Here is an 18,041-nt window from a genome sequence, read left to right on the forward strand (position 1 = left end):
GTAAAAATTAGGCCATCTCGGCTCTCTTGTTCCCGTTTATTTTGAGAAATGGCGGCCAAGGTACGATTTTTTTTTCCAAATATTTTATGAAAGTAGATTTTAATCAGATATCAAAGATTGTATTGCTTAGATTATGTGGTGCCCTTTGTATACAGCTGGGTACAACCAGCCCTTGTTAAGAAGATATTTGAAGACAGGTGTGTTCTTGGGCTATCCTGATTTAACACCTATATGGTAAGTGCTTCTTTGACATCCAACTTGTGATGTACAAGTAGATAGAACATAGGTGTAGATATACAACATGGGTGTAGGTGTACATAGCAGGACAAGGACACATTGTGCAAAGTGAAAGGAAGAGCCACTGTGTGGTCACATATGCAACAATAGGCTAGTCAGTCATGCTACAAGAGGTAGCACAGTCAGTCTAAAACACATCTGTCAGTCTGTCGGGAATGATGCTAGAGCTCTGTCAGATATACGACAGAAAGTCAGTCACAGATGTACACCATGTCAGCAAAAATGTTACAGAAAGTCAGCCAGACATACAACAGAAAGTCAGCCACTCTGCTACACGACATCAACCAATATGCCAGAATGCTACAGAAAGTCAGCCAGACATACAACAGAAAGTCAGCCACACTGCTACACAACATCAACTAATATGCCAGAATGCTATAGAAAGTCAGCCAGACATACAACAGAAAGTCAGCCACACTGCTACACAACATCAACCAATATGCCAGAATGCTACAGAAAGTCAGCCATACTGCTACACAACATCAACCAGTATGCCAGAATGCTACAGAAAGTCAGCCAGACATACAACAGAAAGTCAGCCACACTGCTACACAACATCAACCAGTATGCCAGAATGCTACAGAAAGTCAGCCAGACATACAACAGAAAGTCAGCCACACTGCTACACAATGTCTGAAAATAGAAAAAAATAACACAGCTTCTTCTCTAAAACTGCTTGTTTGGCCACCAAACTGAGTCAGAAGCACCCTTGCATGGATCTCTCCGATCTGTTTGACTATAGGAGATGAAAAAAGAAAAACCTGTCAAACAACATTATGTTGAGAATGTATTGACCTATATTCCTCAAACTTGGTAGGCACATTGCTCATGGGTAGTTGATGACCCATATTGATTTTATGGTGTGGATTACAGGTCAGGTCACATCACTGCTATTACAAAATGACAGTAGATGAACCCTACAGATATTGAGGTCAGTGAGCCTGAGGTTAAGATTACAGTGACTGTTATTTAAAAAAAAGAACACTCACCACTGACCCTTCTCTTAGTCAAAGGTTGTGGTCACTGTCATATGAAGTGATCATATGGATTTTCTGTGTAATGGTACTGGTAGTCTATTAATATCTTTGCATTTTAGATTCTATATGCAAAATGCTTTGATAAACAATTTGGGGGTATTACGTTCCATGAAATGGTTCAGTTTGATTTCTCTTAGATGCAGAGCTTAAAATAGAATTTTTAATGGACCTTTGACGAACTTGATCATGAACTCCTTACGGATTTTCACCAAACTTTGTCAGAAGTAAGGTCAAAAGATCACGGTCCCCTCTCAAGTGAGACAATCATAGGCCCATTTGATCCTCATAAATTTCTTGCAAATCAGCAAAATACAAGCAAATAAAGACAGTAGTAGATAAATCAGAACAACAAGTATGTGCAGGAATGGTTTATAGGGGTATAATTGATACCAGTGGGGGCCAATCTGGTTTGCAACAAGGAGCGCTGCCATGAGCTTGTGACAAAGGCCAAGTATTAGACATCTTTCATAAGCACACTTAAGACGGCTAGTAAATAGTATCAAATGGCTTTGTTGTGTTTGATGATTCAAAAGGATTAAAATATTACTGAAGTATTGATTAAAGCCACTTTCCATTTCTTTGCAGGCATTTAGACCTTAATTTGACCTTTTTTCTCAATCTCTTTTAATATGAAGAAAACACAGAGAGTGAAGATTTCTTTATTGTTGACTTCCCTGCTTTGATTGTTAGTCGGCATCCTAGCTACGTTGGCAGCTGTGCCAGCAGGGTTGGAAGGATACGGGAGATTTATTGTTGTCAAATAGCTTACAGAAGCATGTCTTTCCGGGACTAATGCCCTGATTATGTTTACTTTTTATTTGAACCTGATAAAGATAACATTGATGTGTAAGAGATAAAGCACACGTTTATTTATGTGGACAGGTTAAGCTGCACTAAAACTGACTTAATCTTACGTAGTGTGCCTGGATTTTCTCAAGTGCAATTATGAATGACTTGTAACAAGGTGCAAACTTTCTTTTCCTTCATAGAAAAGTCTTTCACCAGAAAAAGGCCACAGTTAAAAAGTTTTGTTTTTGACTTTTAATACATTTTGTGTATATGTTTGTGTGTGTGCTACTCATTGGAGAGGCATTGTCTTATTTTTTAAAAATGAAGATTACAAAATTATTACTAAGCTATGAAGTAGTGTATGCCAATGTATATATATATTTAGTTGGGGGTGGACATTGAAGGAAATGCCTTCTTGGTATTACATAGTTAAATAGTGTAATTAGAAAAATATTGAAAGAGATTCCTTTCAGGTATTATATAGTTTACACTATTAAACTAATACAAAAAGGCATTTCCTTCAATCTTTTTTTTCGCTGTATTATCCAAATTGTTCAACAACAAAATGCAACTCTTCTTGGACCAGTCAAACTGACCGATCAGATGGACTGAATATATTTCTTTTGTTTTTCATTGGAAGTGAAAAGTTGAAGTCTTACGTAACTTCCAGAAATAAAGGTGTGTGCCTCTTGTATAGAAGGTTGTCAGTTTGATAAACTGCGATATAATTGTCAGTGTTTGAAAAATATAGTAAGCAAACTTTTGTCAGCAACAAGGAGAGTAAATGTTGTCAGGTAATGACCTTGTCAGTTAGTATTTTGTCAAATTACAAGGAAAGTTGTAACTCAGCAGTTTAAAACTAATGATACACTTACAATCATTCTGTTGTTACAAAAAATTGCAAGCAATTTGAGAAGAAATTGTAAGCAATGTGAGGCAGTGTTGTAAGCATTTTGAGAAGTTGGAAGTTGGAAGCAACATTTAATTTCTGATTTGTGATATTTAGAGTTAAGCAGTGTCACAAAGGTTACAGTTTGTTTGTTTTGTTGGTTTTTGTTTGTTTGTTTGGTTGGATTTAACATCGCACCGACACATATGATAGGTCATATGGCGACTTTCCAGCTTTAATGGTGGAGGAAGACCCCAGGTGCCCCTCCATGCATTATTTCATCACGAGCAGGCACCTGGGTAGAACCACCGACCTTCCGTAAGCCAGCTGGATGGCTTCCTCACATGAAGAATTCAATGCCCCGAGTGAGGCTCGAACCCACATCGATGAGGGGCCTACACAATTATAAGTCATTTAATGACTTTCAAGCTTTTGATGGTGGAGGAAGACCCCAGGTGCTCCATCCTTGCATTTTTCATCACGGGTGGACACGTGTGTAGAATCACCGAAGAATTCCACACCCAGAGCAAGGCTCGAACCAACATTAGTGAGGGGCAAGTGATTCGAAGTCAATGACCCTAACAACTCGGTCACAGAGACCACCACAAAGTTTTACAGTGTATGATTTGTGTCTACCACGGTCAATATCACATTATGACATTCATAGACATATAATACACTAATTAGCCATTTTGACATTTATCCAAATGAGTGAGAGCAAAAATGATGAAATTGGTTTTTCATTTTTCACCAAATTTTCTAATTTGGACTAAATTGATTTTCCAAGAACACTGAGCAGTGTGTTGAGACAGCTGTTTATCTCAGAAAGCAGGGTTTGCCTGGTCTTGATATTTTTACACCCACACCTAAATATATCACAAAGCCTATTTTGTTTACAAGTGCATAGTCAATGAAAGTGATTTTTTGATAATATATGAACCCTAATTATGAGCTATCCTGACAAATACATTGTCCAAATACTACCTAATATAAATTGTCACAAATTACAATTTTATATCTCTATTTATCACCATAAACAAGAATTAAGAACAGTTTATAAGTTTTGCCAAGAATATATCAATCAAATTTGACGCTTTTGTATTACCCCGTTTTGATATATTAAAATTCGAGGTCGATGGGGTTGACCCTGGTGAATATATCAAAAAATAAATATTTGCTCACTCAATATGAACAGCACATTAATAAGTGCAAGTTGTCAAGATTTATGCAAGATTTTCAACTTCTGTGGACATAGTATAGATTGGTGAAACTGTTTCAATGAAGAGAGCGCAATATTTCAGACGATTGACACACATAGTTTGCTTATTTAGCAACTACATGATACACCTAACCATATATTTTTGTTATATCGTTGCTAATTATCAGGATCCGCTGACATGACAGGGTTATATTCTGGTCACAAACATTCCGTTATTGATTACGAGTAATTTTCATATTTTTCTTAACTATATTCGATGTTTGCCATGTCGTGATAACTTTCTAAATGCAAATGAGTTAGATATAGATTGTGAAATTTCAAATCTTGATAAGTTATTTTTATGTAATTGTGAAATTGGCAGTTGAAATGTATCAAAAGTTTCTATCACTGTTTAAATTGTATGAGATTTTTCAAACGTTCCTTACATATTACTTCATAATTTCGTTCTTAAATTGGTTGGCAACAGCTGCAGCTGAATCTTACAATTTTTAGCTTGATTAATTGAAGAATTTTTGGGCATTCACATGTCATCTTCATTGCCACACTTTACAGGTCTTGTTTTGCATGCAGGCCTTTATTTCATCAATTTGGGAATGTCACCAACACCGAAGGAATTGGGAAAATACTCTTGGAAATTGTCTTAATTGGGAAATTTTCTAATTACCAAAATCTGTATAAAGAGAATATTAATGAATTGCATTTCAGTAATTGTTTAAAAGTATAATTGTAATGTTTTAACAACCAAAATATACACATAACTTAGCAAAACTATCTTAAAAACAGCAAAAACCCTAAAAGGTAAGAATCATTTGGGAATTTTTAAATTCAAAATTGGGAAAAAAACATTCTTTTTTTGCTTTGGGATTACCTCCTTTTACCAAGGAAAAAAAACACCGGCATACAAAATGATAATGAACTCAATGTCCATTGCTTCCTTGTTTTCTCATAGTCAGTTTTAGTACATCAGTACATGACTATATAAATCGCCAGTGTGCTATTGACTGGTCTATAGTTCAAGACTACATTAAATTTTGTTTGGCTAAAGTCAAAATTTCAAGAAAAAAATATGAACATTCAATTCTGATATCATGTAATAAAACACTTATTGAATGGCCAGCTGGTCAGCAGTCAAAACTATTGGCACTAGTTCTATATTTTAAACTTTAGCAAGTGATTCTGCCTATGCAACAAAGGCTGGTGCAGGCTGTTGGTCATGGTCTGCATTGTTCGCTATTTAGTCAGCAGTAAGTATTCAGTGAATAATAGATGGTATTGCTCAGATTGAATGATAGCCCATTCTGTTTTAGAAATATAGCAGGGTAAAGGTTAATTAAGTGTATAATATAGTCCAGATCGAATCACACCATATACCAACCATATAAGCCATCATTACACCACATCCCGCCACAGATGTTGAAGGAACTGAAGTGTTGGTATCATGTTCTAAGGATATTTCATTTAATGTGATGAAAACTTGACAAGTTTATTTGATTGCAACATCTGCACAAGTTTTGAAATAGTGTAGGATGCAATCTGCAGGTGTATGTGTGTAATTGTGTGTGAATTAATTCGTTCAATTATTGGTTGTGTCTAATTTCAGTACTGAAGTACAGTAATGGTACAGGTGTGATTAACAGCGAGCGGACAAGAATAAAGAGGCCGGGAACATATCTGGCTGCTGGTACCATCTTTACTTACAACAAATATGCCGGAGAACATTGTCCGGGAGAATGCCTGTATGCACCAGGGCCGCTCACCTCGGATATGGATATACAGGTATATACTAGTATTTTAAAAAAAGGAAATTTTCAAGAGACAGATCACCAATTCACAGTATTAGCATATAATTGTGTTGTGGTAATGTTGTACAAGAACTATACTTTTAGCATAAATTATAGCCTGCTGGCAGCAAGTGATTTTGCCTTTGCGACCAGTGCAGACCAAGATCAACCAGGCTGATCATGGTCTGCACTGTTTGCTATTCAGTCAGTAAATTTTCAGTGAACACCCCTTGGAATAATAATAAGTGGTACTGCCCAAATTGAATGATGGACCAGTAAATTTTAGAAATTTAGCAGGCTTAGGGTTAGCAGTGCTCTACTGTCAACAAAAGCTGGCAAGGTAAAGTTTATCTCACTGAAACTTGGCAGAAATAGGCCATTTTCAATGAAACTTGGCACAGTATTTCCTATAATGTTGATCTGTTACCTTCATTTATCATTATTGATTAACCCAGAATTACAATCAAGTGCTAGAAATAAGTACGATAAAGCTGTCTTATCCAAGAAAGTCAAAAATTAGTCAATCAAAATTATTGGCAGCCTCATATTTCATAATACCCTTTGAAACTTCAAAAGAAATGGTTTTCTATGTTCAAATATAAAGTCTCTATCAGAATAGTAGCATAGTACTGTTTCTCTGTACTGCTGTTATTAAAGGCTCAAAGTGCTCTTGTTTAAAATATGCTGCACAAATGAGATATGCAAATGAAGCAGTTTCGAGGATATTGTTATAACATGTCTGCCTGTGAAAGACAGGGTTCTCCCCACCTCAGGGGCAGTGGGGAATTAGAAACATACTGATTTGTTCCTGTAACCCATGCTTTCCCAAGGTTGGGAAAGCAGCTGTTGTTCAAATCAGGCCTGTAAAATAGTTTTTCTTACCTACCACTTTAGATAAGTTGTGCAAGCATAAAGATTTGGGTACTCCTGACAGTTTATGACATCACAATATGACTAAATACTGTAATGATGTCTCTTAAATTTGCACTTTTGTTTAGTCATAGAAAGACAGAAATATCTATCCCCTCGCTTGATCTACCTAACATCACGTCAAGATTTTGTTATGTAAAAAAGCACATGTTGCTTCGCTAATTTTGATGTCGTCCTGTAGAAATTAGTAGACATGCTATCTGGCCAAATTTCTATACAATTTCGCTATTGGCACTAACTGAGCCTTGAACATATTGTCTTCCTGATTAAAGTTTGTAACCGCAAATTCATAAAATCAATTTGCTATGATTACATTCGATATTGCAGAATTACAGTCAATAGACAATAATCGATTGTATAGCAAGGATTAGTTCTCTTTTGCATAACTTTAAGTTTGAAACTAATGTAATTATGTATTTCCAGTGTCAAACGTCAAAGTTCACAGACCACATAATTATCACTTATAGTTTTTTATTGATAAACATTGAACATCCTTTTCCAGTTTAACTGCTCCAAACTAAATTAAAGAAAAACTGCAAACAATTTATAATATTTTTTTATGTTGTTTATTGGGAAACAATGATGTTGATAAAATACTGTGCAAATGTTTTGTCATTTGATTTCAATCTACTCCAAAGCAGTTAACGTAAATGTTGATAAATGTTTCTTAATTTGCAACTTGTAGAATTCCACAAATGCTTGCTATGTTTTGTTTTGGGGTGTCTTTCAACAAATGGCTTTTTTGCTTTCAGAAAATACAGCCAGGATTAGCTTACAATGATAAATTGCCTTCAAGTGTTTACCAGTCATTCATATTCATTTTTTTGTTGAATTTGCAGTAAACTTTAATGAGGTTTTCATGAAGGAATCTTGTTTACCTTCTTGGTATAAATCTTGTTCTTACACAATTTATGAATAAAGTGTCTGCATTATCTCAACATATCTCAGGTAGAGTGTATTTTTATTAGGTTGAGTATTAAAGCGGAATATTGGCGAAAAGTTGCATCATCAGCAGTTATTTTTTGAACAGCTTTAATAGGCGCTCCCTTGTATCCGATACAGTCATAGTTTTAAGTTTTCTTATGGCATACAGAATTAATCAACAGTATAATGACCTTCATTTATAATAGGTGTGTGAAAGTACACTTGAACCTGCCGTTAGCAGACACTTGAATTAACCCTCTCTCCGACAATAAATAAATTTTGATTCGATTTGAATCCTTATCAAGCTTGACACGATTGATTCTGCCTTTGCGACCAGTGCAGATCATGATTAGCCTGCACATCCATGCAGTCTGATCATGATCTGCACTGTTCGCCATTCCATCGGTGTCTTTTTGGAATGTTGGAATGCACCCCATTTTACAGTTGATGGTACTGGCCAATTGTGAAAGTTGGACAAGCTCATTATAAAATTTAGCAGGGTAAGGGTAAAATAGTCACTTGCCTTAAGCAGCCAGATCGTTTTGCTTCTTTGGCTTGCTGTTTAATACAGGTTTGACTGCAGATAGTAAGGCCGGTACAGGTTATTTCCTTATATCTCTCTTTAAAAAAACAATGCAAAATTGTATTTTTAATGGTGCAACTTTTGTTGCTATTAAAAAATTAAAAAATAATTCCATCTATATGAGGACATGTCCCTGGCCACTATCTTTGCAGTATCTTAAATGGTTTCATTATTGTCAACATGGACATTAAACATTGTGCTCATATGGATGAAATGTTTGTTAGTCACAAAGTTATCTTGGTTTAAAGTAGTTCAGCCAACTGATAGCTTGTCATTGAGAAAGGGAAATTGTTTTTAAAGTGAGATATTGTTGTTTGCTAATTACACCATTACATGGGGATCATTGGAGTCCATCTCTTTAAACTCTTGAGTGTCCTCACTTTCTTAAATTGTTATCTTGTAATTTGGGGTTTTTGTGGTACTCTCAATTGAAAGTATTTTGTTTGCATCTTCGGCATAGGTAATTTTAATATTTATTTAAGAGAAACCAATGATATACCTTTGTTAACCCTAGAGCAAGTGTAAGTACCTATTAGTTGAGTGCATGGTTTACTGTCATGAATTTACAAAGAACGTTACAAACATGTCACATCTCATTTCCTCTTTCCTTTGGCAAACAATTCAGAATGAATATTGAGGTGCAGGCAAATGCCGGCTATATTGCTGCAACGGCCGAAAGGCAGAACGTATGCTGCCAACAGCTAAGGTTAATGTCAAAAGTCCCAATTTTTTTCTGTAGAAATTCTCTTTCAAACTTCAAATCTTCTAAGCAGACATTTTGTTTAGAGTAGACATAAATTATACTGTTGTTTCACTTCTGTTCAAATAAGTCTTCGCGTATCACTATGTGTACTGCAGCTTTCATGATCTTTGTTGTCTTCCAGTATTATATTTATGTCTCCCCCCCCCCCCCCCGCTGGGGGAGAAAATCAATTTTGCGCGTCTCGCTAGTCCATCTTTCCACCACACTTCCAATTCGATCAATAATGGAGACATTAGCCTAGAACCTTCAAACTTCATAGGGTGGCAGGGCTTATGGAGTAGACAACGCCTTTTGTTTTTGGGGTCACTCCATCAGAGGTCAAGGTGACAGGGGCCTAAACATGAAAACCTTTTCTGATCAATAACTTGAGAACCACTTGACCCAGAATGTTTAAACTTCATAGGATGATTGGACATGCAGGGCAGATGACCGTTATTGATTTTGAGGTCACTCTGTTAAAGATCAAGGTCACAGGGGCCTGAACATGGAAAACCATTTCCGATCAATAACTTGAGAGCCACTTGATCCAGAATGTTGAAATTTCATAGGATGATTGGACATGCAAAGTAGTTGACCCCTATTGATTTTGGGGTCACTCTATTAAACATCAAGGTCACATTGGACAGAAGATGGAAATCCATTTCCGGTCAGTGACTTGAGAACCATTTAACCTAGAACCTTCAAACTCCACAGGATGGCAGGGCTTAATGAGTAGATGAGAACCATTTGCCGTAGAACCTTCAAACTTCAAAGGGTGATAGAACTTACAGAGTAGATGACCCCTATTGTTTTTGGGGTCACTCCATCAGTGGTCAAGGTCACAGGGGCCATCCGTCCATCACACATTATTTTCGATCAATAACTGGAGAACGATTTGACCTACAGACTTCAAATTCATACAGTGATAGGGGTTACAGAGAAGATGACCCATATTATTTTTGTGGTTACTAGATCAAAGGTCAAGGTCACAGGGGCCTGAACATGGAAAACATTTTCTGATCAATATCATCAGAACCACTTGACCTAGAATGTTGAAACTTCATAGGATGGTTAAACATGTAGAGTAGATGACCCCTTTTGCTTTTTGGGTCACTTGATCAAAAATCACAGTCACAGGGACCAGAACATGGAAAACGGTTTACTATCAATAACTTGAGAACCATTTGACCCAGAACCTTCAAACTTCATGGGATGATAGGACGTATTGAGTAGATGACCCTTATCATTTTTTGGGTCACTTGAGCTAAGGTCAAGGTCACAGGGGCCTGCACATAGAAAACTCTTTCCAATCAGTAACTTGAGAACCACTTGACCCAGAATGTTGAAAGTTGCAGAGTAGATGACCTCTGCTGATTTTGGGGTCCTCGATCAGAGGTCAAGGTCACAGGGGCCTGAACATGGAAAACCGTTTCCAATTCATAACTTGAGAACCACTGGACCAAGAACGTTGAAAATTAGTGGGATGATTGGACATGCCAAGTAGATGATCCCTATTGCAGCCAACCATCAGTGTCTCTTTGATTTTCGCTCCTGTTCCCTATTGACTTCATGACTAGGCATTAGGGGAGACATGCGCTTTTCTACAAAAGCATCTTCTAGTTTTCTTACTTGAAAGTTTTCAAAAATTGTTTACACCACTTCATGAAAGGGATGGTCTATTTCTTGGCCAACTTCGCTTTTTTCTTGTGTATCGATGTCACGTATTTGTTTTAATGTTGTAACATTGTTAGAATCAAAGGGATTGGTTGATACAAGAGCTTAAAGCATTCTGAAAATGTTAAAACAGGAAACAAACATGCATAGATGTCATTGTTCTCTGATGAGACTGGCGTCATCCCTCTTCCAATAATCTTAATCATGCATTTTATTGTTCTGTAAAAGATTTTTGTGTAGGCTGTATTTGATTTGCCTTGTGAAATTAAAGTAAAATTTCCTGGATCTTATTGAAATTCTTATCTTTGATGTGGCCTTTGATTTTAACAATATAAGTGTGTTGTTTTCTTTTTTCTAGTGGAATGCGGATATGTAAAAGTGTGTTTTAGCAGGACATAAGTGCGAGAGTCTCTGCATTAAGGCATGTTTACACCCCTGTAAAAACACTCCTTTAAAAGGACAAAAAACAGCAAACTTTATCCTTAGCAACAATTTGAGCAGAAATGCCACATGTGCTACTAAACATACCCAAGTTTTATTGAAAATGGTGCAAAGTATATGAAAATTATGTAATTTTTCATTTTTTCTCCTGATTTGGCTGACTGCAGAAGTTTTCCCAGATTTAAAGTAAGTTTTTTCTTTCAAAATTGAATCCCTTTGCTCTGTATTAACCCTTATCATGCTGGACACGACTGATTCTTCCTTTGCGATCATCCTGCACATCCGTGCAGTCTGATCATGATCTGCACTATTTGCCATTCAGTTAGTATCTTTTTGGTAAGCACCCCTTTTAACAGTTTAATGGTACTGTCCAAATTGAAAGATGGACAAGTTCATTATAAATGTAGCAGGGTAAGAGTTAAACAAATATATAATATTGGTTAATACCTTTCAGTTACTGACGTACAGAAGAAATCCTGGAATAAAATATATGTTCACAATTCCTAAAGACAAGATAGACAGTGTCATGCAATCGTTGTCACCAACAGATACAGACAGAAGACATGAAGGTCGTCGTCATGGTGATACTCGTCGTCATGGTGATACTCCAGTTTCTAGTGGAAGTTCTGTTAGAACAAACAGTAGAACTCCAGTTTCTAGCAGAAGTTCTGTTAATAGTAACAGTGGAAGTTGGAATCAAGGGAGACAAATAAGTTATGATGAGAAACCGCAGTTTGTCTCCCCTGATAGTATCAGTACTACTTACAATAGTTACCAAGCATTGCAGGGTGGTTCCCATGGAACCCAAGAAGCTATAAATAGATTCAGACATGGATATGATTCCGATAAAAATCAGATAAATGATCAAACAGACAGAACTAATTCTGTAACTAGAAATAATCTACCTCTAAATAATAGACAGACTGAAACGAGGTACCAGACCAATAGTATTCCAGATGCTGGGTACCAGGGTTCAGGGTACTCAAGAGGAACCAGCAATCAGATTTATGATAGAACTCATTCAAGAACCGGAGTAGGGTACCAGCAATACTATGGAAACAGAATAGAATCAAGGAAACCCGAGTTGATCGTGCCAGATACACTAGATGAGGTGAACTTCCACTGGACAATATCAGGGTTTACTGAATGCTCAACATCTTGTGGAGGAGGTGAGTATTTTGCATATAGAAATAATGTTAAGCATAAAACAAAACAAAGTGATGAATGCCTATGTGAGTTATTGTCTTTGGGATTTAAGGCACTGACCTCCAGATTTTGGCTAAAAAATGATCTTTCTTTCAAATTGAAATTTGGTCATATTATGAACATTAGAATATGAGTTTTTGTTTCTAAACTATTTTAAAAATGCCAAATCAAGAAAAAAAGATGACCGCATTGGGAATCGAACCTGGACAGCCGCAGCAATAAAGAAGTTTTCTGCTGTCATTACCAATACCTCTATAGAGGATTTAGTGTTAAATACGCGTTAAATATTGATTTTTATAATCAAGACAATTTACCTTTAGTAAAACGTTACAAACGCTTTTCGATTTTCATCATAAAAAGTATTAAAAACAACTAATCTCATGAGTTTCCATACCATATAATCTGTCAGAAATTAAGTTTCAAAGCATTCTTAAGAAATACAGCATTTAATTTCTAGATATCTAAAAAAATATTTTTCGTTTTGTTTTCGAACGATCTGGAGACCAGTGCCTTTAAAGCATTCTTCATAAGTGCTTAAGTGTGAGCTATTGTGATCACTCACAGTCTGCTGTATGTCGTCTGTTAAAATTTTCTTCATACGACAGCTATTTCTTGTCAGGTCTTCTTTTGAAGCTGTTCAAACAAGTTTCAGATGCACATAGGGGCTAGAGCTAGAAGTAGAAAAGTCTTCAAGCAGCATCTTCTAAACCATTGGTCTGGTTTTAAAATAGCTGTGTAGAAACGTTCTTGACTTCCTTTTACTAGTTTGTTCAGACTGTACCAGTATATTCCATGTTTAACCCTCTGCCTAAATTGTTTCAAATTCTTCTAGTTCATCAAAATATATGGCAGTCTGAGGGTGCAGGGGCTTTTCCGAAATTGTGTATAATGGAAACTATGTAAAATATTAGCCTCAGAAACTATTGGCCTAGTTTCAAAATAACTTAAATTCATGGAAAGATTCTTCCAGAAATAATGAAGCTACTTAGACAATTTACTTCCCTAAGTCTGCTGGACCTCTCTCAAAGTAATTTGGAGGAAAAGGTTTCTTTTTTTGCCTTTATGATTTGTGGAACTCAAGACTTCAGTTGCCCTTTTGTTTAAAATGCAGTAAAAATCTTGGTTGTACAACCTTTTGCATATTTCAAGGGAGGTTTTGGTTTTATGTGTTGGGGGGGGGGGGGGGGGGGCAGTTACGTCTAATTTCAACATTTTTAGTTAAAACAGTAGATATAAAATTTCATTTTTACACATCAAAAATGCTCACCTAGGAAAGATATTTCATGGTTTTTTGAGGGATCCAAACATAGAAAGTGGCGGGACTTCTAAAATGGATTGAGTCAGCCTTAATGCTACAGTCAGCGGTGCACGAGTGAGCAGTATTTCACTACAGTAAGGATAGTAGATGGTACATAAAAACAATTATTATATTATTGTAGCCCACCCGCTTAGCTCAATAGGGGGAGTGCAGGTCTACGAACTGCAAGGTCGTGAGTTCGATCCCTTATGAAATCTTTGACGATTTGATTAAAAACATTGTGTCTGAAATCATTTGTCCTACCTCTGATTCATGTGAAGAAGTTGTTGGTTACTTGTGGAGAACAGGTTAGTACTTGTACAGAATCAAGGAGCACTAGTAACGTTAACTGCCTGCAGTTACATAACTGGAATACTGTTGAAAAACGCTGCTAAAACCGAAACAAACAAATTCTGTTGTAAATAAGCAATGTAGCTGTTTATAGCAGTAACTGTATTTGAAATGTTATAAGTAATACGTGACGGTCCACTTTTCCAAATTTTAGTTCAATAATTTTAATTTAGTCTCAACAGTCCAGGTTCTGATAGATTTTTTGTTCAAATATTTACCTAACCTTTGAGTCACAAAAAAAATTTAAAACTTCAATTTGGGACAACAGTTACAACAAAGTTTGAAAAAAAAAATGAATATTGGGTATTTTGTAGGGACACTTAATGAATTGTCCTGTTACAGTGGATTATGAAGTAGTGTATGTTTGTCGCCATATAATGGTTTACTGTGGAATCATTTGATTTCGTGGGCACGAAAGGACATCGGACAAAATGCTAGGGAGTTTGCCTAAATTTAAATGCAATTTCATGATTTCAATAACAGATAATTTGATATAATGGCTTTAAATACACATATTAAATAAGTTATATTCCTATCAGACTGTCACAAAAAAAATATTTTATTTTGTATTATTTTATTTTGTTGAAATTCTAGCATGTTGCGACTAAGGGTCATATTTTTTGTAAAATATGCAATGTGTATTTTCATTGAAATAAGCATATGCATTTGAAGTATGTCTAAAATGTTTTGTTGTGTCACTGGGGGGAAGGATGTTTAAAACGGAAAAATGATTATTGTTCACATTTCAATAGAAATGGGAATGAGTAATGTAAATAAAAGTCAATGTTCTTTTGTTCACAAACTTGTACAGATTACTAGAATACATCCAGAAATGATCTTTTTCTGTCTTTCTTACCCTCTTTCAGAAGTCTGGCACTATATAGCTCAGCTTTCACTTATTGGATAGGCAGTCTGTATATAAAAATGTCCGATGTCCTTTTCGTGGTTTTTACCAAAATGGTATTTTCATTGGGATATGAATTCGTGGATTTCAAGCTTTGAAGATAAAATGAATGGAAATTTAGTATGTTTGGTTGGGTTTAAAATTCGTGGATTGATGCAATAACAAAATCAACAAAAATAAGTTCCACCACAAATGTTAATGATTTGACAGTGTTTCAAACTTTGACCTTTTATACTTTGGATCAGAAACAAGCAAAAAACTTACACTCTATTTTCAGTGCCTTCTTAAACAAGGTAGCTTCTAAGTTTTAAAAAAACAAACATGTTTTTGTTGGAGTAAGCTGAAATGAAATTAATTGTTCTTTAAAGATATTCATTGAATGTAGACTTCCCCAAATAGTTGTTTTGATTGCTTATTATGTTAATATCTGTTTTGAAATCTGAATAAGCAAAAGACTTTCTCTATTTTCAGTCCATTCTTAAACAAGATGGCCTCTAAGATTAAGAAAAAAAAAGATTTTAATCAGATATTTTTGTAAGATTAAACTGAAATTTAATTAATTGTTCTTTAAAGATACTTATTAATGTAGACTTTCCCAAATAGCTCATTTGTTTGCTCAGGTGTGGGGGTGTTTTGTTAGTCTGAATGTGTGAAGGAGTGTTTATTTGCCAATTTCTCTGTGTGATGTTAATGTTTTAAAAGATGTCCTTTTAAAATAAAAGTTCAAATAAAAAGTTTTAATAAAATGTGGGAAATTGACTTTTGGCAGATTTTCTTACGTGATGCTTTATCCACAAAGCAGTTGGTGTCAGATAAAAAAAATTCTCATCGGGTTTGAATACTCATGCAGAATAATGTGCTGACATGCTGAACAAATTTTACATTTGTGAACATGTGAACCAAGTTGGTTACTTTACGGGAGGTCCAGGAGATTGGGCCAATAATTGTCACAAAAGTCCAATTTGTCAACTTTTATCTACTGTGTATAGGGTTAGTTTTTACCGCAACTCGTGTCACATTTGGTGTCATACCATTACGATAGATGATAAGGGTCATGTGACCTAAAATGTCTCACAGTTAATATTTTGTTACAATTTTATGAATGGGACTTTTCTCATATTTCATAGTATATCTCTTTAAATTAATTGCCCAAATATCATATGAGCTTTAACTGTTTTTGTTGACTTAATGTCATTGAATTTGTTTAATTTCGTATGTGTACTACCTACTAGGTTTATGGTCACACCAACTGACAACTGACAATATAAATGTCATAGAACAAATTTGTTCATGCAAGTCAAGTTCATAATTTTCTAAAATCATTATAAAGCCATTCTCTTCTTGCCTCATTCCATAATTGATGCTTACAGTTAATATTTATGTCTCCCCCCCTCTAGGGGAGACATATTGTTTTTGCCCTGTCCGTCCGTCCGTACATCACAGTTCATTTCCGATCAATAACTGGAGAACCATTTGATCTAGAACCTTCAAACTTCATAGGGTTGTAGGGCTGCTGGAGTAAACGACCCCTATTGTTTTCGGGGTCACTCCATCAAAGGTCAGGGTCACAGGGACATGAACATTGAAAACCATTTCCGATCAATAACTAGAGAACCACTTGACCCAGAATGTTGAAACTTCATAGGATGATTGTACAGGCAAAGTAGATGACCCCTATTGATTTTGGGGTCACTCCGTTAAAGGTCAAGGTCACAGGGGCCTGAACATTGAAAACCATTTCAGGTCAATAACTTGAGAACCACTTGACCCAGAATGTTGGACCTTTATAGGGTGATTGGTCATGCGGAGTAGATGACCCCTATCGATTTTGGGGTCACTCTGTTAAAGGTCAAGGTCACAGGGACCTGAACATGGAAAACCGTTTCCGATCAATAACTTGAGAACCTCTTGACCCAGAATGTTAAAACTTCATAGGATAATTGGACATGCAGAGTAAATGACCCCAATTTATTTTGGGGTCACTCTATTAAAGGTCCAGGTCACAGGGGTCTGAACATGGAAAACCGTTTCCGGTCAGTAACTTGAGAACCACTCGACCCCTAATGTTGAAACTTCATAGGATGATTGAACATGCAGAGTAGATGACCTTTATCGATTTTGGGGTCACTCTGTTAAAGGTCAAGGTCACAGGAGCCTGAACATGGAAAACAATTTCCGATCAATAACTTGAGAACCACTTGACCCAGAATGTTGAAACTTCATAGGATGATTGAACATGCAGAGTAGATGACCCCTATTGATTTTTGGGTCAGTCTATTAAAGGTCAAGGTCACAGGGGCCTGGTCATGTAAAATCATTTCCGGAAAATAACTTGAGAACCACTTGACGTAGAATGTTGAAACTTAATAGGATGATTAGACATGCAGAGTAGATGACCCCTATTTATTTTGGGGTCACTTGATCAAAGGTCAAGGTAACAGGAGCCTGAACAGTGACTTGAGAACCACTAGGCCAAGAGTGTTGAAACTTAGCGAATGACTGGACATGCCAAGTAGATGATCCCTATTGCAGCCAACCATCAGTGTCTCTTTGACTTTCACTCCTGACCCCTATTGACTTCTTGCCTATACGACTTTGCATTGGGGGAGACATGCGCTTTTTTCCAAAAGCATCTTCTAGTTCCCTTTAGAAGAAGGTTGCAAAAAAGGCGCAGTACAAATAAGTATGCAGTGTACAACTCATTTTGTGAATAAAATATTAAATGCATATATTATGTTAGATATGGTGTATAAAAGAGATATTATGGGATGATTTCAGTAGTAAAGAATAAACAAATCTGGCTTATCACTTTTATCCTGTTATAAAAACGAAAAGGTTAAAATTTTTTCCTAACATTTATTTGAAAGATGAAAAATATGAAAATCAGGCTTTGGAAGCGAGAATATTATTGCCAAAAAAAAACTAATGATGATTACTGTTTCTTACTCTTGAGAATAATTTATTTTGAGAAAAAATG

At 35.9% G+C, this 18,041-nt stretch overlaps 1 protein-coding gene across 7 annotated transcripts in view; it reads left to right on the forward strand.

Annotated features, from left to right (window-relative positions):
- The window catches only part of LOC123522952 (ADAMTS-like protein 4), a 142,694-nt gene that overhangs the window by 109,150 nt on the left and 15,503 nt on the right, over nt 1-18,041 (forward strand). For 6 of the 7 annotated variants that reach the window (XM_045300489.2, XM_045300490.2, XM_045300491.2 and 3 more), the window contains 2 exons: nt 5,832-6,007; nt 11,761-12,475. In XM_045300489.2, the coding sequence (XP_045156424.2) occupies nt 5,832-6,007; nt 11,761-12,475 (891 nt within the window). The remainder of the gene's footprint in view (nt 1-5,831; nt 6,008-11,760; nt 12,476-18,041) is intronic. The other variant, XM_053549471.1, reaches the window with a different exon arrangement.

This window comes from Mercenaria mercenaria, chromosome 8 (assembly GCF_021730395.1).
Source record: "Mercenaria mercenaria strain notata chromosome 8, MADL_Memer_1, whole genome shotgun sequence".
NCBI lineage: Eukaryota > Metazoa > Mollusca > Bivalvia > Venerida > Veneridae > Mercenaria > Mercenaria mercenaria.